Source organism: Nycticebus coucang, chromosome 3 (genome assembly GCF_027406575.1).
Source record: "Nycticebus coucang isolate mNycCou1 chromosome 3, mNycCou1.pri, whole genome shotgun sequence".
In the NCBI taxonomy this organism is placed as follows: Eukaryota; Metazoa; Chordata; class Mammalia; order Primates; family Lorisidae; genus Nycticebus; species Nycticebus coucang.
The window spans coordinates 84,681,796-84,706,699 of record NC_069782.1 but is presented as its reverse complement, the minus strand read 5'-3'; the positions used below and the strand labels follow the sequence as shown (position 1 = coordinate 84,706,699).

At 37.7% G+C, this 24,904-nt stretch overlaps 1 protein-coding gene across 9 annotated transcripts in view; it reads left to right on the top strand.

Moving 5' to 3' along the window:
* The window catches only part of NRG3 (neuregulin 3), a 1,182,620-nt gene that overhangs the window by 995,922 nt on the left and 161,794 nt on the right, over positions 1–24,904 (top strand). For 4 of the 9 annotated variants that reach the window (XM_053585935.1, XM_053585930.1, XM_053585934.1 and 1 more), the window contains exon 4: positions 19,055–19,081. The exons of 2 other annotated variants lie outside the window; for them this stretch is intronic. In XM_053585935.1, the coding sequence (XP_053441910.1) occupies positions 19,055–19,081 (27 nt within the window). The remainder of the gene's footprint in view (positions 1–19,054; positions 19,082–24,904) is intronic. 3 more of the 9 variants (XM_053585937.1, XM_053585936.1, XM_053585931.1) reach the window with 1 other exon arrangement.

Here is a 24,904-nt window from a genome sequence, read left to right as displayed (position 1 = left end):
TTTTGAATAAGGAATTGTATTTGTATTAGAATGACCAAAATGCCAATTGAGACAATTTATACAAAATAAGAAATTGTTGACTGGGTGCAGTGGCTCATTAATGTAATCCTGGCAAGTTTGGAAGGCCCAGGCAGGAGGATCCCTTGAGCTTAGGAGTTCGAGATCAGCCTGAGCAAGACCAAGAGCCTGTCTCTACTATAAATAGAAAAATTAGCCTGGTGTTGTGGCAGGCGCCTGTGGTCCTAGCTACTTGAGAGGCTTGGGCAGGAGGATCACTGGAACCCCAAAACAGAGTGAGACTCTGTCTTAAAGAAAGAAGAAAAGAAAGTGTTTCCTTAAAGGAACAAAAGGTTAAGTCAATGCTTAAATAAAAGAGTCTTCTGTTTTTATTTATCATATTAAAGGGCTTCAGGTATTACATGACTGTTTTGGATTTTATACATGCTTTGTATAGAACTTGGCTTCATGGAGGACCAGTACGTACTATCTTTTTCCTTTCATATCTGGGAGTAAAATTAAGTTGATAAAGCTGCATCATTGCTCTTCCTGCCACAAACACTGACAACAGCCCATCACACTGTTCCTACTCAATAAACACCTTCCTGATGAAGCCAAATGATTTCGTTTCTCACATATATATTAGGATTGAAATGGGGAATTGGTGATCTATAAAATAAATAGTGATGCTGGAAGAAAAATGTCAACCGGTGCTTATACATGTAAGGCAGATGGGAATTAAAAACATGCCTAGGCGGGCAAAAAGAGAGCTTTGATATTAAAAATCCTAATGGAAGAAAGACACTTTCTTCTGATAGAAGAAAGAAATTGATGGAAATGGCTAAACTGAGAATAGGGAAAAAAGGGACAAAAAGCAAGGAAAAAAAATAAGAAAATGGAACATTTGCCTCTGGTCTTTGCAAAAATGGACTTGGAAGAGTATAAATATTTTAACCTAAGAAAAAAAGGAAATGGATAAAATGAAAGAGATACGACACAGTGGATGTTCTGTTTCGTCTACCTTGAATGTTTCTGTGAGATCCAATCACAAAAAGTGCTGAGAAGGAATATTAAGTTTGCCTAACCTTTAAACTACCATAAATATATGCACACACACATACAGAATTTAATAGATCTCAAACATTAAGTGCATAAGAAGAATGCTGGGTATTTATTAAAAATACAGCCCATAGAATTTGCATTTTTATCATGCCCTCCAGTTAAGCTAGTAACTTAAAACTCTAGCTGATTCTTATACAGACTGTAGGTAATCTACAGTTGAGAAACATTCTTTGGTTGTTCATCATTACCTGTAAGAGATAAATTTCCTCCTAGAATTCCCATCTTGTTAACTAAGTGATATTATAGATTCAGAGCAATTTAGAGAACTGGAAATCACATTTTTTAACTATGCCACTGATCCAAATGATGCTCTGTATTGGGCAGAACATTCACAGGCCATTTTCTAACCAATGGCTGCAGGAGAAGTTAAGAGATGGCAGGCAAAGTTTGCACAACATTCAGAAGAAAAGAGACCCGAAGCCTCCCTGGAAGAGAGGATAATACAACCCACAATGCTAAGAGAATTTCAATTTCAGCATTTTGAAGTTCAAGGAATCATAGCAGCAGATGATGCTGCTTCTCTAGAAAAATTCATTAAAAGGCACATGAAAATAGTACATTTCTGTGGAATAAATAGAGCTCACTATGAGGGATTCCTGAATGACAATTATTCCATATTGAGAAGCATTCAAAGAAGAAATCTGTTTAATGTTAATTTATGGAGGACTGCAAAAAATTCAAATTTTGTACTTGAAAAAGCAGAGAAAGCAGTAGAAATTGAAGATTTTGATAACAATGTTGACGTGCTTTGTGTGTGTGTGTGTGTGCAATATGCAGATGATAAGACAATAAATAAATAATTGGAATAAGAATTGCACATAATAGAGTAAGGATGGTTTTTAAATACTTACTTGCTAGGTAAATGATATCCACTCATCGGCACCTTGGATTTAAAGTTTAAACAAATTCTGCAGCAGTTTGTTTTTAGGGTCTGTGGTCCAAATAGAACATACCCACCACATGTCTACTATGAGCGGGATGCTGTCTGTGCTTCTGCTTTTATCAATTATGATTATGTTCAACAAGAAGTGCAAGAATACCTAATTAAACAATAGTCTAGGTAGATATGGGGTTGTATTTTTTCTGGAGGAATGAGAAGTGAAGAGCTATAGGGAGTCTGCGGCTGCTACAGCACTGCCAGCTGCCATCAGAGATCCAGACCCTTAGGTTACTCTCATCAACCATTGTGGCATATGGTGCTTCAACCTTCTAATGGTATGATGGCTGTTCCATCCACACCCCCCACCAGGGTACCAAAAGGAGAAGGACATGGTTTACCCTAAATGGTCTAAAGAAGGCTACTCAACACTAGGTTTTAGTTGGCTACAGGAACACTATGAATAGTTATGATAGAGTGGAGAATAGATACCAAGTGGGCAAATAGCGATGCCTACAAAATTACATATGGTATCTAATTTAAGTGTTTCATAAATAACATGCATCTTATTTCTTAAATAGGCAAGGAAATTGAGACTTAGACAGTTTAAGTGACTTTTCTAAAGTTATACATGGTTACTAAAAAATACAGTCAGGAACTAAAGCCCATATAATCAAATGCTAAGATGATTTTTCCACCATATCACATTTCTTTAGGTACCACCAAGCAAAACATTGCCTAGATAGTCAATTTCAGAAAATTTGTATATCATGAGTTAGTCAGGTGGTTCAATGCCTTTTGATGTTGGAGACTCCATTTCTTCATCGTAGACTAAAAACATATTTTTAGGACACAGGCCATACCGTCAGCATTTTGTTTTTATTATTTTTATTTTTTTGTGTGTGTTCTCAGTGCTCAGTCCAGGTTTCTATTGGCAGAAAAGAGAGATTGATAAATCTACGTTTAGACATTGTATTTTGACTCATAAAATGGGGGTGGGGGTGAGTATTATCCACACAGGGCTTCACAGAACCTGTTTTAGAGTTGGAGTAAATATCTGATAAAGTTTTAAGTAAGTAAAATGTGATTTTGTATGGAGATAAAAGGTAAGCATAGATGCTGACAAGCAGAAAGAGGGACGGAGGGAGGAGGGTGGAGCTTTGGTGTGTGTCACACTTTATGGGGGTAAGACATGATTGCAAGAGGGACATTGCCTAACAATTGCAATCAATGTAACCTGGCTTATTGTACCCTCAATGAATCCCCAACAATAAAAAAAAAAAAGAATAGCAGTATAGTCTATGAGAGTCTTGAGTCTTGAGTTTGATATACAGGTCACACTGACCTAGAAAAGCATGAATGGATAAACAGGCCCATGCATCAGATATCACCACAACAAATTCCATTCATTCTCTTAATAAATATTAGTTGAGCACCAGACATGAGTTGAGTACCAGACGTTAATTGAGCACTAGACATTAGTTGAATATAAGACATTGTTCTAGATGCCATCCCCCAGAGGTGTGCCATGCACTGGAAGGTTGTGCCCCTTAACTGGGAAAACTGCCATCCCCCTCTCCCAGTTCCCTGTTCCTCTGCCCACCCCACCTTGACTTGATTTGAGTTTTTCTCTTACATGGGTATGTATTAGATCTTCTACTGGGTTCATATTAGAATCGAGTACATTGGATTCTTGCTTCTCCATTCTTGTGATACTTTACTAAGAAGAATGTGTTCCCACTCTGTCCAGGTTAATGCAAAAGATGTAAAGTTTCCATCTTTTTTAATGTCTGAATAGTATTTCATGGTCCTTGTTTTTTTATTTCTTTTCTTCCATTGTTCTTTTTTAAAATTAACTTACTGTTGAGTATAGTCTCTTGGTTGCGCTATCAAATATTGTTCGTTCTATCTAACTAACTATATTTTTGCTCCCATTGATCATCCCCACTTTATCTCCTCTCCTCATTACTCTTCCCAGCCACTGGTAACCATCATTTTACTATCTGTCTCTGTGAGAACAATTGTTTTTAATATTTACCTCCCACATGTGAGTGAGAATATGTGAGCTTTGTCCTGAGTGCACCCTATCTTGTCTGATGTAAGATTTAAGGGAATCTCTCTGACGGCTGTATGGGAACAGACTATAGGTGGTGGGCAAAGTTTAAGCAGAGAAATCAGAGAGGAAACTACTATAGTATAACCATCCAAGTGAGAGATGTGGTAGGCTTGAGCCACATTGGTGGTGGAGAACATGATGGGATATATAAATGAAGGATTAGGCAGAGAATTGCCAAGATAAGGGGAGTGCTAAAAAGAGAGATGGAGAGCAGTTCCATGGAGGATGCTACCTGAGTTTCCAGAGGAGAAACAGATAAAGGAGGCATTGAATGTGATGGAAATACTAGATAACATTGTATACAGGAGAATTTGGCTTGCTTCAGTCACACAGTTATCCAGGTCAATGGGGCCATTAGCTATTACACAATTCACACCTCCTACTTATATATATTTGATTGATGTTTGGACCTCAGTGAACTGCTGCCACATTTTGGTCCCTGAAATGAGCAAATGAATTTTATTCCCTTTAGTGAAGGCTTGATCTGAACAAAGATCTGAATCATTATTCAAATCTCCTACAGCTTTGAACTGTTTATCAAAAGGTTCAAGGATTTACCATCCATCTACTCACATGAAGTAAAGTAAGATAAAACAAAATTCAAGATGATTTGACACCAAATAAAATTGTTTGGTTTAACACATTGTTGATCAGCAATTTTATGCAGAAACTACTCACATTACTGGGTAACTCATGACCTGTCAGCAATATGTTAAGAATAACAAATGCTTACATCAATAATGATCCAATAATAAGTGCTTAGCAGCTTGAAACTCTCAAAAGTGGTTGAAAACTTCTTAGTACCTAGCTGTTTAAATATTTTATTTAGTTAAACCATACAGATTACCTTATTTATATTCCCCTTTTTCTTCAAGAGCAAGAAGTGCCAATTTACAATACAATAAAATAAATTACAACAATAACATGGCAATATTGAGTTCAGTGAGGTTATAACTCATTTTGAAATGTAATAAGTTAATTAATCGGCTTCTTAATTTTGTAGCAGAAATAAACCCCAGTCTACGAAATATGGGGTGAATGGATGTAGCAAACCATTTGTGTCCTGAGTTTAAAGAGTAAATACTGAAAACTATCACCTGAGCTTGAATCTCAGCCCTTGGTTGTTAAGTCGGGGATGTTAGTTGACCTCCCTGTGCCTTAATTTCATCTTTAAAATGAGCATAAAAATAGTACATAATTTATAATGTTGTTATAGGTTTTATTTTTTCCATTTTTTAATTAAATCATAAACACATAGATCACGTATACATTAATGCATTTATGGGGTACAATGTGCTGATTTCATATAGAATTAGGAATGCTCACATCACACTGATTAATATATACCTCATCTCATTTACTTAATTATTGTGTTAAGACATTTATACTCTATACTAATAGATCTGACATGTACCCCCACCATTGGTGTGATCCCTCCATTCACCCTCCTTCCCTCTGACCTCCTCCCCTCCCAAACCCCCTCCTCCCTCCTTCATATTGGGCCATAGTTGTGATCTATTCTTCATGTGAAAGTGTGAGTGATTGTAAATTGATTTCATAATAGTACTGAGTACATTGGATATTTTTTCTTCCATTCTTGAGATACTTTACTAAGTAGGATATGTTCCAGCTCCATCCATGTAAACGTAAAAGAGGTAAAGTCTCCATCTTTTTTAAGGCTGCATAATATTCCATGGTATACATATACCACAATTTATTAATCCATTCATGGGTCGATGGGCACTTGGGCTTCCTCCATGACTTGGATATTATGAATTAAGCTGCAATGAACAATCTGGTGCAAATATCTTTGTTATAAAGTGATGTTTGGTCTCTTGGATATACACCTAGTAGAGGAATTGCAGAGTCAAATGACAGGTCTACTTGTAGATCCCTGAGTATTCTCTAAACTTCTTTACAAAAGGGACATATTACCTTGCACTCCCAGCAGCAATGCAGAAGTGTTCTATTTTTCCACATCCACGCTAAATGAGTTATGTAAAGTAATTAGAGTACCCTAGATTAAGTCCTCAAAAACTTAAGCTATATTGCTGTTTGTTTGTTTGTTTGAATTGTCTAATTTGCTACTTCAAGTTCCATTGCACTGAGTTAGAGAAAAGGTAGTCATAGTTCAGCTAAGTCCAGGTCCCCAGAGTTAGTTAGCCTAAAGTTCTGGAAAGACACAAGACTCATGCTGGGCCCAAGCACTGGTGTTCCCGTAGAGGGACGGAACTTGTGAGTTGGGCTGAACCATGTTGTTGACAATCCTGATGACATCTGCTGAGATTCCTGAATCCTATAATGTGTGCATTCTGCAAGGGTCATTACTGTATCCTATAGTCTTCCCAATCCCGGAGCCCTCTTAGGAGCCCACTCTGAGTGACTCTGCCTCCCACATGCATGAGGAGTAGCTTAGTCTGCCTGGCTGCCTCCCACTGTTCACCTGAGCCCCAGAAGCAGAGGAAAGCTGGTTTGGGGGAGCAGTGGGCAGGGAACACATGTGGCCTGCCTTGCTCCAGCCGCTCAAGGCCGCTCTGTTTGGGAACCTTGTCTGGTATTCTTGTTTCATTTTAACTGGAGCAGAAAGTTGGGGAAGAAATCCATGGTTTGGCATGGCAGTGGCAGAAGCAGAGTTCATCTTTACTTTTGAAAGTCTTCTTATAATTATTTGGATTTCTTCCATTTCTTTCCTTCGCCTAAATAAATCTTTAAAGTATTAATCTGCAACGGGTATCTTGCTCTTTGTCTATACAATCAAATCTATTATTTTATACCTTGTTCCTTCTTGGGCTACGGATTTTGTAACCCCAAACCATTTTTTTCTCTCTTTTTATTGGTAAAACCTCCCAAAGGCAATGGAGGAGGAAGGGAAACAAGTCAGAAGAATCTGCCAGTAACAGAGAGCCCATGAGCAAAGTCTCCAAAGTCCGGGCAGCTGTTTAGTTTTTCTTTAGTTGTTCCCATTCTCAATCTGTGCCAGGAACAGTCCTGAAATCTGTGGGATGAAGAGAAAGCATGCATGATCATTTTATTAGATTGCTTTTAGTCACTTGCGGAAGCTGGGAAATGAACAATAACCACAGTAATTAAGTGAAGTGTGAGGAAACTTAAGAGTACGTGAACATGAACGATTCCACAAAAGACCGTTTCCCCTGAAGACCCCATGCAGGAAAAGATACCCTTTTCAGGGCTGGTTTTACTTGAAGTGAGTCTAGAGCAGTGATTTTCAACCTGCGTGCTGTGAGAGGATCTTAGGTGTGCTGCGAAAAATTTTAAACCATTAATTAAATTATTTTAGAAAGAAGTTCAAAGCACTTAACTATATTCTTTTTTTAAATCAACATATTAACGTGTGCCACAGAAGTTTAAGTTCCAGTGTGCTGTGGGATAGGAAAGGTTGGAAAACGCTGGTCTATAAAAATAAATGAGGTCCACCAGACTGCCTAGGAGCAAGGGGAGGCATTGGAATTGGAGAGAGGATATGGAGAAGCAGGCTGGAGCTGGGACAGCTCAGTTTGACAGGGCCCACAACACAAGGTGCAGGGCTGTCTGTGGTAAAGGCTGTGTGGAAATAATGAAATAAAATACCTCTCCGCTTCAACAAATCAGTGCCCCTCTCTGAAACTCGGTTTTCTCATCTGTCGAATGCCATCACTACCAAGGATCATGGGGAGAATGTCATCAGTGAGGAGAATGCCCCATCACTTCTCACGTGCACCGTTTATAGATGGGAGTTTCAAAGATGGATGATGGAGATTCTATTCATTTGCCTTTCCAAAGTCTAAGTAATATAAAATTTGAATGTTCTAAATTCATTCATACGTAGCTTCTGACATCTGCAGACCGCTTTGAAAAGGTTATCACACTAAGAGGATGCCTAGAGGAGTGATTATTTCCATTTGAATGTCTAGAAAATACATGTAAAAAGTTATCACAGCTAGAGAACGTGGAGTGGGAGAATGAGGGTAAGAACTTCAAAATACCTGGATTCATCTGAGTTCCCAACTAATTACTAGATAATAGTTCCCTCCATTATTTTAATAAAGAAGCTTCCCATGGTTTTTCTACACTACTAAGAATAATCCAGTTACTTTGGGGGAAGCCATTATTAGGAGAAGGCTCTGCCGATTTAATTTCTATTTCTTTATTCTATTAAATAAAGGAGGCTTACAATAGTCCTTATGTTATTAACTACCTAATGGATTTAGGAAGCCAGTAGCAGAAGAGGAATTGTCTTTTGCATTTAAATGAGACAAATAACCCTCTCAGTTGATTATGCATTTAAGGGAAAAAAAAGTTTCATTCTATTGCTACATTTTATATCTGAAAAAGTCATAAATTAATCCATTACTAAGCCCAAGTGGGCCTTCTGTTATGCTCACTATTAAATATTCCCCGGTGTTCAGGGGTTTATAAGTATAAATTAATGCGACTTTTAAACTTGGTAACAGAAATATGCATCACAAGGATCATAAGCTCTAACACTATTCCCATACCATTTTAATTTTTTAAAAAGCAGATGGTCATATTAAATATTAAATTAAGGTGTTCCCTAATAATGGAAGGTGTTATTTTGTCAGAATGAAGCAATGAAACACCGAATCAACAACAAAAGTCACAGAGTTACTATATTCTCTCCCCTGTTGTTGATTTTATGTATGATTGTAAAAGTGTAATGCTAAATATTAGGTACCAGTGGCTCAGAGGAGTGGGGCACCAGCCCCATATGCCGGAGGTGGTGGGTTTAGGCCTGGCCCTGGCCAAAAACTGCAAAAAAAAAAAAAGAAAACTAAATATTAGGGAGCAAAGATATGTGCATTCTAACATATACATTGATTAATTCATTCAGATACTTGGTATTCATCATGTCTATTCCATCAATCAAATGCTGTAAGCAGCTATTATCTACAGGACAAACAAAGTACTTAGTCCAGGAGAAGATGAGGCCACCAGAAGAATGACCTCAAAAGAGATTTCAAAGAACAATGTGAGGAGGAGTGCCTAGGGCAGTGTGTGAACTGAGTCTTGGAGGTAGTGCAAATGACTGCAGCTTGTCCAGAGGTCTGGGGATTTTAAACGGCTTGTTGTGTGGAAGTGCTTGCACTCATTCTGCAGGTGCAGCTCAGCCTGTGTACAGAGAAAGGTAGGAACTGAGCAGTGCAGTGAAGAACAAGGTGGGCATGTGTGGTTAAAAGACCCTGCGGAGGCTTCTCTCTGCAACTCTAGTGGCACGCACAGCTTCTTTTTATTTTGTTTTGTTTTGGTTTTTATAAGGTCATTAAAATAAAAACGTCTTATGAGGGTAGTCACCTGTATGAAGGCCTGTTTCAACTGAGGTGCTACAACAGTAAAAGATAGGACTTTGCCGCCCCCACCTCTCTGCAGGTGATTCACAGTTAAACAAGGAATACATTTTATAATTCTAAATATAGAGCTTGTGTATTCACGTTGTGTGTTTTAATGGAGACCTCTTGGAAATGTTCAGAAAATCTGGAAAGTTTTGATGCCAAAGACAGCCTGAGTGAAAGCATTAGTATAAACTTGAAATTATGGTTTACATACATGATTCACTTTAAGCATTTCTCATTGAAAGTGAAATAGTATATTTTCAATGAGAAAGAAAGTGGGTGGGCTTATGAAAAGGATTCAATAAACATTTGTTTGCCATCTGCTATTGGAAAGGCATTGGGGAAGTGGAGGAAAAGTGGAAAGATCACAGTTCCAGCCTTATATGTCACTACTCTTTATAATTCTAGGCATCGTAATCCTACTTGCTAAATAGAGATCTCACTGTCACTCATAGGCAAGCAGAACAGATAACATTATTTCAGGAAATCACACATAGGAGGAATTAGCCCTGGAAAGATGGGAGGAATTTAAGGCCAGCAGAATGGCTGGAATAAAAGCATGACATGTGTGAGTACAGGGCCTATTAGGAAGTACGGGGAGAACAGAATATTTTGAGGGCTGGGGGAAATTTAGTTCTTTCTTTCTTTCTTTCTTTCCTTTAAGCTATTTTCTATGGGAAATTTTTATATAGCCAGCTACCTTCTGCATTTAGGGAACTATTTGTAATACCATGATTTTTTTTCCATGCAAGTGAATACATTTGCATAAAACAAAATATAGTGAAAAAAGCCAACCAAGCATTAAGAATGGACAAGTCTGGCCTGCAGAAACCACAGTGCTTTCCTACTAATGTAAACTCAGACTAAAAGTTACCTAATTCTCAAAAGGAAAAGGAAAAAGAAAGGAAGGGGGTCACATCCTTGTGTCTTATCCCACACCATTTCTTGATGATATTGGTACCACTTAAGAACTCAAATTAATCAGCAACAGAAGAGGGAACAACCCCATTTCTATGTGGGCAAGAGACTTGAACAGAAACTTCTCTGAGGATGACAGACCAATAGCCAACAAACACATGAAAGAATGCTCATCATCTTTAGTCATCAGAGAAATGCAAATCAAAACCACTCTGAGATATCACCTAACTCCAGTAAGATTACCCCACATCACAAAGTCCCAAAATTGCAGATGCTGGAGTGGATGTGGATGTGTTGGATCCCAATACTGAGGGTGGGATTGCAAACTAGTGGAACATTTATGGAAAGAAGCATGGAGAATTCTCAAAGAACTAAAAAGTTGACCTTCCTTTTGATCCTGCAATCCCATTACTAGATATCTATCCAGAATAACAAAAATCATTTTACCATAAAGACATTTGCACCAGAATATTAATTGCACATCAATTCATAATAGCCAAGTCATAGAAGCAACCCAAGTGCTCATCAACCCATGAATGGATTAACAAATTATGGTACGTGTATACCATGGAATACTATTTAGCAATAAAAGTTGGAGACTTTACATCTTTAATGTTTACCTATAGAGTTGAAACACATTCTTCTTAGTAAAGTATCTCAAGAATGGAAAAAATTCCAATGTATTCAATACTAATATGAAACCAATATATAGACAATTGATATGCTCATATAAATGATAAAACACAAATATAGTCTAGGTAGGGGGCAAGGTGAGGAGGGCAATTGGCGAGAGGAGGGAGGGGCAATTGGGGGAATTTCACCTAATGTGCTCAATGTGAGGGTGCTCAGCAAACCCCCTAGGTGAGGGGCTCTTTTATAGCTTGAACTTTACCTTGGAAGTGAGAACAATGTTACCTAAAAATTTGCACCCTCGTATTAATTAACATTTAATAATAATAAAAAAAGAATAAGCCTCCAACACCCCTGCTTCCTTATGGCCTTAGCCCTGAAGTACTTCTCTGCCTGTCACATGTTGAACTTTCTCAGTGCTGCCTCCTGAGTCCAATCCTATGGAGAGTATGTACTGAGCTTCTACAAAGAGTGTTAGACTCCATGGAGTGATGAAGGAGTGAATAAAACGAACAACTACCCTTTAGTTCTGGAATTTATGATACTTTTTCCTTACCCTAAGAATTAGGAATCTACAAATATGACCATTTTTTGTTTCCCAAAGCTTATTGTCCTTAGATGTTAAATGAGATTCAGTTATACGATTTTATAAGCTAACAAAAAAATTAGATAAGATGGTATGCATAAAAGTGGCTGGTATGAAAATATGAGAATTTTAGAAAGTTGGTAAAATATGAAAAGATGCTGGGGGACATATTTTGAGTCTCAGGAGCAGGAACTCTAGCATATTCACCTGCCTTAACAGTTACTTCCTTTAGTTACATAAACAAACAAAAAAAGTAGTATTTAATTTTTGAATGAGGAATTCTATCTAATGGTAATTCTTATTAATTTTTTAATCCATAATTGTGAATCACAGTTAAGTCCAATGTTCCAAGATGTTTACAATGTAAGACTCTATAAGCTATTTAGGCAAAATCATCTCTGAGGAGCAGGCTAAGCAAAGTAAGTGTCGCTCCTAAACCTCAGCTGCAGCCCTGGGCTGATATTTCATTTTGTGGAGCAGAATGCTGATCCTCAGTTTGCACTGCCTCAGCTTGGGGTAGTTTCTGTGACTGTATGTTTCTCCTCCTTTGTTACAAATAAGCATTCTTACTTAGAGAATTAGAGGAGATGAAGAAATTCATGTTTACATGGATGGACCTGGAACATATTCTTCTTAGTAAAGTATCCCAAGAATGGAAGAAAAAGTATCCAATGTACTCAGCCCTACTATGAAACTAATTTATGGCTTTCACATGAAGGCTATAACCCAGTTACAACTTAAGAATAAGGGGAAAGGGGAAAGGGAGGGGAGGGGGGAGATAGGCAGAGGGAGGGGGATTGGTGGGATTACATCTGCGGTGCATCTTACAGGGGTATAGTAAATGTGGAATGTAAATGTCTTAGCACAATAACTAAGAAAATGCCAGGAAGGCTATGTCAACCAGTGTGATGAAAATGTGTCAAACAGTCTATGAAACTAGTGTATGGTGCCCCATGATCACATTAATATACACAGCTATGATTTAATTTAAAAAAAAAAAGAAAGAAATTGAGGTATCCCTGTTCATCAGGAGTTAGCAGCAGAGCTCTATCAGGGTGCAGTGGGGGAGTTAATGCGGGGGGAGGGGGGTTCTTTGGCAGATAGGGAGAGAGATGTCACATTTTGTAATGCAGCCCAGGGAAAAAAGAAAGGAACTGTGTGCTTTCCTGGAAAAGTGATTTTGCCTCTTCCCTAACTGATGGCCTGTCTGGTGTGAGGCTGGCCACAGTAATAATGTCATGACCTACTCTCCACAGTAGAAAAAGCTGTCAGTTCTGATGTGATAGAGGTGAGGGGAGATGGGGACTATAGAGCTAAAATGGCCACAGACAGTCCCCTGATTTGGGCTAATGTGGCAGGGTGATTTCATGTAAAATTGACTTTTAGTTTATTTTACATGTCCTGAAAAGAAATAAAACAAAACAAATTAGCAGGAGGTTTTGAGAAAGCTATCGATTTCTTTTTATTAACATGATTTTTTACTGTCCACATTTTATTCATGAACATGTATGAATTCTAAAGTCAAATATATGTGTGAAGTATATACATTTTAAAATAAAATTATATGTTTAACATGGTAGCATCATTTAGTAAAGGAAGCACGGAGTTTAGAGTCAGATCTACATTCATATGCTAACACTTTCACTAAGTAGCTAGGAAAAGGATAAAATGATAATGCCCTTCTCCTTTTAGGACAGATGTTATAGGGCTGAGCACAGCAGTTGCAAAGGGTGTGTACACACATGCTTGACAGTTACTTGTCCCCTGTCCCCACTTGGAGATCTAAGGCCTACAAGATGTAGGTTTGGCTGCCACTCTCCCCACTAATGTCACATGTTCTTAGTGTCACTTTCCCCTAAAGACACAGCCATATGCTCTGGAAGCCTGTGGTGAACTCTCTTCCCCTGTATTTTGTCCCTTTAACCTTTTTTGAAATGTGTCTATTCTGAGGATCCCATGTAACTACTTTCTAAATGGAAGCTTCCCTCATATCTATGCCCAAAGTCACCCAGCCTCCTCTCCTTCTCAGAAACTTTAAAGTCTACCTTAGCTCTTCCTCGTTTGCCCCCCTCGCTGTAATAAACTGAATCATGCATGACAGTGTCTCAACATGTGACATCTCATCATCTTGTAACAATCTCATCTGGGAGCAAGCAGAATGCAGACCCACTGTGGAAACATGAAGCGATGACATCTCTTTATGGTGATTCTGGTAGCTACTAGAGAATGATGAGCTGGGTGTTAAAGGTCAGCGAATATTCAATACCCAGCTTACTTTCTTCATAAATACAATTCATTCTCCTCAGTGGAGATGGACTACCTCTTCCTAGAGTGTCACCAGTTTAAAAAAAGCCGTTTGGCAGGGATAGGAGGGTGGAATTTACAGAATGACAGATTTCAGCTCCATTACTAAGACAAACCATTTATAACTGACACATCTTATAATCGAGTGGGTGGTTTGCTCCACACTTACATGCATGTAATTAATACCCAGAGCGGGTACCATGTTTCACTAATTCCACAGGGTGCTCTGAGACAACGTGGCTGTTTTCATTAAGGTGGGAAATGCTGCCTACTTAACTACCACCCAGAGAGTCTCCACACATAGATGATGGACTTGGGGGATTCTTGCAATGGAGAGGCCCAATGAACTCTTTGCCAGTAGTATCCTAAATTTGTAAAACACAGATCAGTATTTCCAGGTAACATACTTTTTCCCCAAGCCCATGGAAGAAGAGTTTAAATCATCACATTTGGGATAATTCTATGATAAAATCATTTAGCTCTGTTACTCTTAATAAAGGGCTGGCAGAGTGGACATGGTAGCTCACTTCTGTAATCCTAGCACTCTAGGAGGCAGAAGTGGTTGGATTGCCTGAGCTGACGGGTTCGAGACCAGCCAGAACAAGAGCAAAACCCCGTCTCCAAAAGTAGCCAGACGTTGTTATGGGCACCTGTATTTCCAGCAACTCGGGAGGCTGAGGCAAGAGAATCACTTGAGGCCAAGCCTTTGAGGTTGTTGTGAGCTATGATGCCATGGCACTGTACCAAGGCAACAAAGTGAGAGACCTTGTGTCAAAAAATAAAATAAAACGAAATAAAATAGTAAAGGGCTGGAGCTTAAAACCGACATTAATATTGCTTTGCCTCAGGGCTGCATTGTTGTGAGTTTCTGATTGCAGCTTGGATGCCAGCTTCGTCCATCACACCAAAATTGGAATCCAATCAAGGACTGCTTTCACTTGCTCTTTCTCAGCCTGCCCACGCAGGGGAACGGTTGGGAGCCCCTCTTTGTCAGCATGTGAAGAAGAGGTACATGGAACCGTGGACACTTTAGAAATGTGAGCCTTAAATTTCAGTTAGAATTAAATGAGAGGAATCATTTCAAGAAATCAGTTGTACAACATAACAACTATAGTTAATAGCAATACATTGCACACCTGAAAACTGCTAACAGAGTAGATTTTAAATGTTATCCCCATAAAAAAGATACATTTGTGAAGTAATGTATACATTAATTAGCCATTTCATAGCAAATGCACATTTCAAAACATTATGTTGTACACCATAAATATGTACAATTGATAATTTTCGTCAATTAAAAATAAAAATTAAAAAAAAAGTGTGGGCCTTGAATTTCTGGGGGCATTCCAGTATTTTTGGACATTCTAGAATATTCACTTAGTCTCCCAGGTTCACCTAGTCTTAAAATCTTAAAATGTTTCAGCTCAACAGCAGAGCTGCTGGCATTTTTAAACTTACTGCTAATTCATTGGACCATCATTTGATTCAATGTTTGGCATATGTTTCAGACAAAATTTTATTTTATTTTATTTTTTTCAAAATTTTATTTTTTAATCTCACTTGCTAGATGTCCAAGCAAACTAGGCCAGCCTCACTGTGAAGAAATTTCCTAGTAACCAATGAAGAAATATTAATGATTGGTTCATTTTTGTCCTAGGAGACAGGGAACTCTTCCTGTCCCCTCCCCCACACCACCACCACCCAGCTTCTATCTGCAACGTCATCAATAGGCTTGGGTGAACAAGTAAAGGAGTGGTGCTTCTACAGTGCCTGAGGGACTTGAAAACAACTTGTTCTGTTAAGTGGATTAAATAATTCCTCCCTGAAGATCTCATTCCTTGATGATTTAAAAAAAAAAAATAGCTTTTTCTTTGTAGGGAGGATGTAAACTTGAGTTTAACTGGTGGCTGAGAGCCCAGATGGCCTCAGCTCAGTCATGTTCCCACCATTCACAGATTGTGTGGTTTGGGGAAAGATGGTTCACCTCTCTGTGCTTCTGTTTTGCTGCTATAAAATGAGCATAACCATGACCTTATAAGTAGCTGTGAGAAAACACTCCAAGCAGTTCGCAGTACAGAGTAAGTGCTCAGTAATGTTAGCCACTCCTTTCTAATCCAAAGGTGGGAGTATTTTAAAACAAATGCAACTTTCATATATAAAAGTTAATTGACGTGTTGAAAAGAAGGAAGTTATATATTCCAATACATGCCATAGGGAAAATCAAACTGCTTTTGCTTAAATATGTGCCTCCTCTCTCACCCCCAGTACCTGTGTAATTCTTGGCACATAGTTTGTTGAGTGAATGAATAAATAAACTATTCATGAATTAATCCTCACCTCATCCCTTTGGATATTTCTCTGCAGGCCTGAATATCCTCAAGCAGGCTGTTTGCTTTGAGAAATTGCCAGTAAAGTGAAACATTATAGTTTAGGGTCCATGCATGACTCAAAGAACAAATTTAATTACTTTTATCTATTCTTATCTATTCTTCATAGATTTTCATTGATTCTTCCATATGAACCAAAGCCTAGAAATGTCTTAAAACCTGTAAGAGTGATCCTGGTGTTAGAATTTTAACAGTCGAAATGTGCGTGAGAAAGACTGAAATGTAAAAAACATCTAACTTTTTATTTATATGATCAATGGTTTCAGTTTCCAGCAATAGGATATTATAAAAATTAATAAATACTTTCCCTTTAAAATCCAAGAAGATAAATACCATCTGGTTGAGAGTTTTTCTGAAAATTACAATTGTAATCATCAGATGTAACTTTTCTGTTATGTTAAAGGGAAGACATGTTTCCTTATATACACCTTTAAGTGTATGAATGATTTTTAAACTCTGTTTAAACTCTGTTTCTGTCTCTGGTTGTGAATTTGTTGTGGTTGGAAAATGTTCATATCAGCCACCTATTTGCCAAACACATCACTCACTTCTTAGCATGATCTACAGACTCACAAATCCTGATTTTCCATATTTACTGTCACATATACAGATGGATCAGCTAAGGTCATAGAAGAATGGAAGAATTAAAAAAGGCTATTGTTTATCTCTACCAGCAAAACAGAGTGTAGGCAGCCAGTTCTGAGTCATCTTTGCTCCACCAGAAAGCTCCTATTCAAACAGGCTGAAGCTATTGGAATTTTACTCGCCCATCCATGTCACTGAACATCGGTGGTCCACTATTTGTGGTCTTCTGCTCCCGGATTTCTATATACTCCCCTCTTCTGATTTCCTTTATGCACCTTCTGTTATGCAAAATTTTAGCTTTTTATTCCATCTCTTTTCTCCTCTTACCTTTAGGTCATGATAGATAATCTCTCCAGAGTCCCAAGTGCATAGTCATGAAGGTTCTGATTTGCACAAGAAGAAAAACATGGTGTTGCCAACTTCTCTGCAAATGTTACTATTTGTATCACACATTCTTTCCCTCCCAGGAACAAGTTTATGGGTCATCCATGGCACTTTTTCTGCTTTTTCTATTATGACACTTATTAAATAGAATGACCAGAGCTTTTTCTGTGTGGTCTGCCATTGATTTCTGAACTTGAGAACAAGAATCCTGCCTTTACATTCAAGTGCGCTTGGTTCTACCACAGTGCACATCAGCACAGGGCAAGCATCAAATATCATGTGAAGAAAAGAATGCTTCTGCTCTTTGGAAATATCACCACTCTCTTTCTCTACAAAAGTGGATGTTTCTCAATCAAAATATGTTCTAATCACTTAAAGAAACAAACTATTCACAGGCAAATGGACAGAGGCAAAAAGTAGTGTTGAGGTTACCGGGGGTTGGGATAAAGAGCAAAAGTACAATTGTGGCTTAGTGGGACAGAGTTTCTGACCGGGATGAAGAAAATATTTAGAAATAAAGTGGTAGTGACTGTACAACATCCTGAATATGTTTAAACCAGATAAAATGACAAATTTTATGTTGTATATATATTTTTCCACAGTGAAATTTTTTCTCAATGAACAATTTACAGACAGGAAATGCATTGAAATACTCTCAGGATAACTAAGTGCATATTTTCTAAAAGGAAAAAGCTTATTTGCTAAATACAGAACTCAAAAGAAGGAAGCTCAGCTATTAGTCTTGGAAAAAATACAATTGCAGCCATAATTTTTTTCACTTATTCTCATTTTAGATGAATATGACTGTAATAGAAAATATCATTAAGGAATGCAGTGAATTTAAAAATTGAGTGAGCACAAAATTGATCAAGAGAAAGCACAATTTAAATAAAGGAGCCTCTAGATTGAATGTTGGGCCCAGCCCAGCACAATTCATCACTCTGCTGGGCAGGGGACATCATTAGCTGGGAAGACCGGCTGCTGCCCCTATGCATATGAAGCAGTCCTGGACACATCTGCCACTCGTTGTTTATAGGATGGATCACCCAGTTGAATGATCATGGGAGTTACGGTTCAGGTAGACAGATTTTTTTTGCCCTGGATCTACCTCAAATCTTGGAACCTATGGAAGATTTTTCATATCACTGATGCATGGTTTTTTTTTTTGTTTTTTTTTTCATCCAACAAAAGAAAGACAGAAAGAAAAATGTCTGCCATCATAGTTTTTTGTGAAGGTGAAAACTACCTGGTTCGGGGCTTTCATGCAGGAGTTCTTTGTTTACCCATTCTTAACATGGAGGTTCGAATACGTTTATGTTGAACAAATGGTTATTGTACATAAAGTATCAGGACTTCTGAAAATAACATTAGTACCAGATGTTCTTTGTGTAAACAGTTTTCTTTCTTTTTCTTTTTTTCTTTTGCAGTTTTTGGCTGGGGCTGGGTTTAAACCCTCCACCTGTGGCATATGGGGCCGGCACCCTACTCCTTTGAGCCACAGGTGGCACCCTTTTTTTTTGCTACATTTATACTTTGCTTACTTTGTAATTTATACAGTATTAGTCCATCTGGAGTTCCAAGCTATAGTTCAGAGATAAAAGGAAATACTAATCTGTTCAGAGCATCCATGTTCCTGGAAATCTGTGAGTTATCTTTTGCAGGCAAACGTAGTGTTTACAACTGAGACAGGTTCCTTGCCTTGAAGGCCAGTCTTATAAACACTGATTGCTGTTTGTGAAATTTTTTCTAATCTTTTCCTCTTTTTCTATTTCCCTTCCTTCCATGCTGACTTTGGTGTAGCAGACCACTTGGGGATTGAATTCATGGGTAAGACTGCGTAATTTGCTTATTTAATAATATCCTAGAAAAGCTAAGTTTTATAATGTACAGACTGTTCTCCTTTTCCATCTGATTATAATTGAAATGTCTCGTTATCAGATGCTATTAGTAGTAAAAAATGCTTTTGTTGATTTTTCACTAAGTAATGGCTCAAAATGAAAGACTTAACTACTTATTGAGAAAGTAATTTAATGTTAAGTGTGGCTTCTGGAATCATACAGAAGCTGACTTTGGCTCCTAGCTTGGTTTCCTCTAATTCTCAATCTTCTTATTTGTAAAATAAGGATAATAATGGCTTCTGTTTTACTGCACATATAAATTGCCTAGCGGGATGTCTGCAACATGGCAAAACCTCAATAGGTGATAGAAAACAAGGATTTTTAATGTTAGTTTCTGTAATTTTCTTCTCTAGTTGTTTTTCCTTTTCCATGATGACTACTTTGGATATGTTTTGGTATCAATCTTAATTTGGAGTGTGGGCCATTAAACACTTCCATTTACAACATTAATGTATTTCTTTTAAAGTACTTGCTGTGAATGGCATGTTTTTTAAAGCATTACAATGCCTTCCATGGGCATTATTTTCCATACTTATAGATAATTGCAGTGAAACTGAGACATAATTGTCTGAGTATATCAGATAAAGGAAAACAAGAGCATTCCATAGGGTTCAAATTGCATCATCATACAGGTCCAGGAAGATATTTAGGAGTTGGTGAGGAAAATGGAGAAAATCTAATTTTGAATCCAGATTCATCATGCTCTGCTTGTTTGGCTTTTGTTAAACCTCAGATTTTTTTCTCTTAGGTGATATGGATATGAATACCTACTTCCTACATGGATATGTTTATTCTGATAACACTTATACAAGCACCTATATTCATTGATCCTTTTACCCATTTATTCAGTAAATGTGTATTAAATTATTACAAGCGTAAAAAAAGAAAATTCTAGAAGTAAAATGGGATGTAGAAATGGACAAAACCTCAGTCCAAAGGAGATTAAAGCTTAGTGATCTTACAGAGGATGATCAGGTAACTAAACTTGAATTGCAATTTTCTTAAAATGTATGGCAGGCAAGATGCTATTGGCGTGGACTAGCATGGTAACAGAAAACATGGGGAAAAGTTGATTAGTATTTGGGAAGTAACATTAATGATTACTTAAGAAAGACTGGTATCGGGGGTGGAAGAAGGGAGATTATCAAGGCTCACCACAAGGTTTATGATGTGCATAGGTAGGTCCAAGGTGGGTCACTGAGAGAATACTGACAGAGAAAAGATTAGTAGGAGATATTTACTAGATTAGGTGTGGAAATGTTGGGCTTGGGGTGTCTTTGTCACATTCAGGAGAAGATGTTAAGTTGGTAGTTGTTATTGCTGAAAGTGCTGATGGTTAGTTAGAGATAGCGATTACATCTTTATTCTGGAATTGATCTTCAATGTTATTTTATTCATTAGTGTTTTATTATCTGGATATTACATCATAGAAAAGGCAGATAGATCAATTCCTAGAAGTTTGGGTTTTTGCTAGACATATGTGAAAGAAAAAGTCAGAAAATCAATGAAATTCAGGCTATTATTCAAGAGAAGCACCATGGAATGTGAGGTAGATGTGAAGAGTGACTGCCTCAATAAAATCAATTACAGTCATCATGAGAGTGCTTGGACACATTGAGGAAATGGAGAGGAAATGAAAGTCATATGGCAGATGGGTTGATAATGATTTTGAAGATGGAGGAGCTAGCTATAGGAGATGACAGTTTTCAGTGTATTCCTGTAAGAGTGAGTAACCAAATGGAGGTAGAAGAGGAAATAATTTGAGAGGATTGGATTTGGATAGGTTGCCTAAGTGGATATTATAGTTACTCATGATGATGTTAGGGTTGGGATAGAGGGAAACATGATTGTTTCATGCCAAAGTCTCCAATGAATGAGATGGATTATAATTTGAGTCTAGTAGATGACAATGAAGAACATTTATTAATATAGGTAATGCTAATGCCAACTACAACAAAAAATAGAGCCCACAGTATTATTATGGTTCGAACACAGTAGCAGTTGTTTTCCTGCTGCTGTGTTATTCCTAAGGCAGATATTGTTTTCCTGCCCAAGGTACAAAAGACAAGCTTTTGTTCAAATAGTGAACCAGGGATCCAGGCTTCTTCCATCTCGTGATTTCAGTATTCTTCGAGGTTTCCTTGTCATCTGCATCTAGCAAGCAAATGGGGAAAGAGAAATAACAGCTGCATCTCCACTTGAGACTTAAGTCTAAAAGGGCTCATGTCATTTTTTGATTAACATCCTGTTAGCCAGAGCTAAATCATGTGGCCGCATTTTCCTCCAAGAGAGGCTGGGATGGCAAAGTTTGCTGAAAGAAAGGAGGAAATGGATTTTTAGTAGTATCCACAACAATGTGAGTGGCATAAACTTTAAAGGAATAGAATTTTTCATAAGAAACAAGAGAAATAGTACTTTACAAGCTAGCAGGACATATCTTGATAAAGGCAGAGGAGAATTGGGCTTTTCAGGCCAACTAAAATAGGAGGAAAAAAGAGTCAAAGAAAAGGTTGAGACTGCAGAGGGCGTGTGGCTAGATGTGAATGAGCAATTTCAGCGAGGCAAGTGGGAAGTTTAGCATGTGGAGGAAGAGTAGAAAGCTGAGTCCTGGGCCACACATTACAAAATTATGGGCATGGTTTTGCAGTGGAGTATGCGTTGCTCAGAAGGGCATAAAATGTGTACTGTCCTCCTTCACTGAAGATGGCATGGAGGTATGAGCATCAATAGTCATTTTGAGGAAAATAGGCAGTAGGCCTTGCATCCAGAGAAATTACCTCCATGGGGCTCAGAGAATAGAGGCTCCATAAGTTATTTAGCACAATGCCCACAGAGGCAGGAAACGCTGCATGGTTGATGGTGGGGCTTGGGTAGCTTCAGATCCCATAAGCAATGTGACCATGGTTACAACGAACTAAAACTGCTACACAAATGTTAAGTATCACCATCAAAAGAAATGGACCAATTTCCATCCCATTGTGCTTTGCCTGAGGACCTCCAGTGGTACCAGCACCTTACAGGGTAACAATTTGCTATAGAATCAAAATATGTATCAAGAGGTCTATGTTAGAACTCATTTAAAGGAATGTGGTTACTGATACGGAAAAAATTTATAGGTTATCATGTAGTTCATCTGTATGAATCTCAAGCCTCAAGTTAGAGTGAGTCTTGTAAAAGTTAGAGTCAAATCATAGCTATAAAGTCTCATGGGGAATGAGTTTTCACTGTGTGACTATTTGACTCTAGCAGTAGAGATTGTCTGGAAGGACTGGGCAACAACTCAGAGTTAAAGGGGTAGTGGGTAATGTGCATATACATAATGACAACTAATAAAGGATTGTTTGGAATGGTGAAGAAGTTTACACATTTATGTGGGACATATCCTCTTTTCGCTAATTCACCCACACAGGTTGCTCTAAGCAAATTTGTAACCTTCTGTTGCTTTGGAAATAATTTCAGATTTAACTGGTGTTTGAAAAATCCATATGTGTAAAATTTCCTCCATTGAAGGTGCTATCATCACAAGTCATGTGCATCTCTAGGTATAAATTTAGATGGAAAGCAGAAATGTAGACGTAGTCTATATAAATTTAATCATTTTAGTTTATTGGTATGCCTACAATTGATCAATGCTAGCTCTGTTGGTGTGTATATGTTACTTTAATAGAATTTAATGAATTTCTTTAATTCTTTAATATATTTCATTTTTAGATAGTTTTAAGTTCAAAGCAAAATTATAGAAATTTTTCATATACCCTTTGCCCCCAATCATGAACAGCTGCCCCCATCATCAACATCTTTAAGAAGGGTACATTTGTTATAATTGGCAAACCTACAATGACACTTTATTATTTTCTAACCCCCATAGTTTACATGATGGTTATACTCTTGGCGTTATATATCCGATAGGCTTGGAAAAATGTATACAAACATGTATCCACAATTATATTATCATGCAAAACAGCTTCACTGCCCTAGAAATCCTCTGTGCTCTGCCTGTTCATCCTTTCCTTCTCCAAAGCCTTGCATTGATCATTTTACTGTAGCCGTAGTTTTGCCTTGCCTCTAGAATCTCATGTAGCTGCATTCATACCATTTTAGACTGGTTTCTTTCACATAGTGATTTTTCCATACTTTTTTATGATTCAATAGCCCATTTCTTTTTAGTGCTGAAAAACACTCCATTGTACTAAAGCTGCAATTATTTATTTATTCATCTTTTGAGTAACATCTTGGTTGTGTCTAACTTTAGTAATTATGAATGTAATTGCATGAATATAATAAGCTTCAATGTGCAGGATTTTGTGTGGACATTAGTCTTCAACTTTTGGAGTGAATACCATAGAGTGTGATTACTGTATTGTATTATAAGAATATGTTAATTTTGTAAGAAACTGGCAACCTGTCTTTTAAGGTGGCTGTACCATTTTTCATTCCTACCAGCAAGGCATGAATTCTCCACATCGTCGCTATCATTTGGCACTATTAGTGTTCTAGATTTTGACCATTATAATAGATGTATACTGGTATCTCACTGTTTCAATTTCCATTTAACATATGACATATGATATGGAGAATCTTTTCATATGGTTACTTACCATCTGTATATCTTTCTTGGAGAGGTGTCTGTCAAGGTCTTTGAGCACTTATTAATCAATTCTCTTGTTTTCTTTTTGTCAAGGTTTTTTTTTTTTAATGAGTGCAGACATTCAATTTTATGTGTACAAATATTCAAACACTTATGTAGAATCATCTGTACAATCAGGTAATGAATATTTCCATCACCCCCCAAATTCTTCATGCTCAATTTTATAATCCTGCCTTCCTTCTCCCTGTGTCAAAGCCTGAGGCAATCACAGATCTGTTCTCAGTCACTATAGATAAGCTTGCATTTTTTTAGGGTTTAATATGAATGAAAAATAACAAAATATGTTATTTTCTTTCCTATGAATTTTACTATTATTATTTCAAAATATTACAGGGATACAAATGCATTTGGTTACATGGATTATTTTTGTTATTCTTCAGTCAGGCTTATAAGTGCCTGTATCACCTAGATAGTGTTTATTATACCCATTAGGGAGGCTTTTGCCAATGCCTGCTTCCTCCCTTCCCCATGCTGCTTTTCCACTGAGTTTTGCTTCCCTCTGTGCACAGGTGTGCTCATCGGTTAGTTTCAATTTAATAGCAAGCACACATGGTGCTTTTTTCCCCCTTTCTTTAGATACTATACTTATGATAATAATCTCCAACTCCATCCATCTGGTTGCAAAAGAGCTTAATCATCGTTCTTCATGGCCGAGTAGTATTCCACAGTATACATATACCATCTTTTGTTAGTCCACTTATGAATTCATGGCTGCTTTGGTTGATTCCGTATCTTTGCAAATGTAAATTGTGCTGCAGTAAACATTCAAGTGTAGGTGTTTTTTTTTTGTTTGTTTGTTTTGTTTTGTTTTTGAGACAAGAGTCTTGCTTTGTAGCCCTCAGTAGAGTGCTGTGGTATCACAGCTCACAGCAACCTCAAACTCTTGGGCTTAAGTGATTCCTTTGCCTCAGCCTCCCAGGTAGCTGGGATGACAGGCACCCACCACAACATCTGGCTATTTTAGAGATGAGGTCTCACTCTGGCTTAGGCTGGTCTCAAACCTATGAGCTCAGGCAATCCACCCACCTTGGCCTCCCAAGTGCTGGGATTACAGGTGTAAGCCACTGGACCCAGCCCAAGTGTAGGTGTCTTTTAGATCAGATG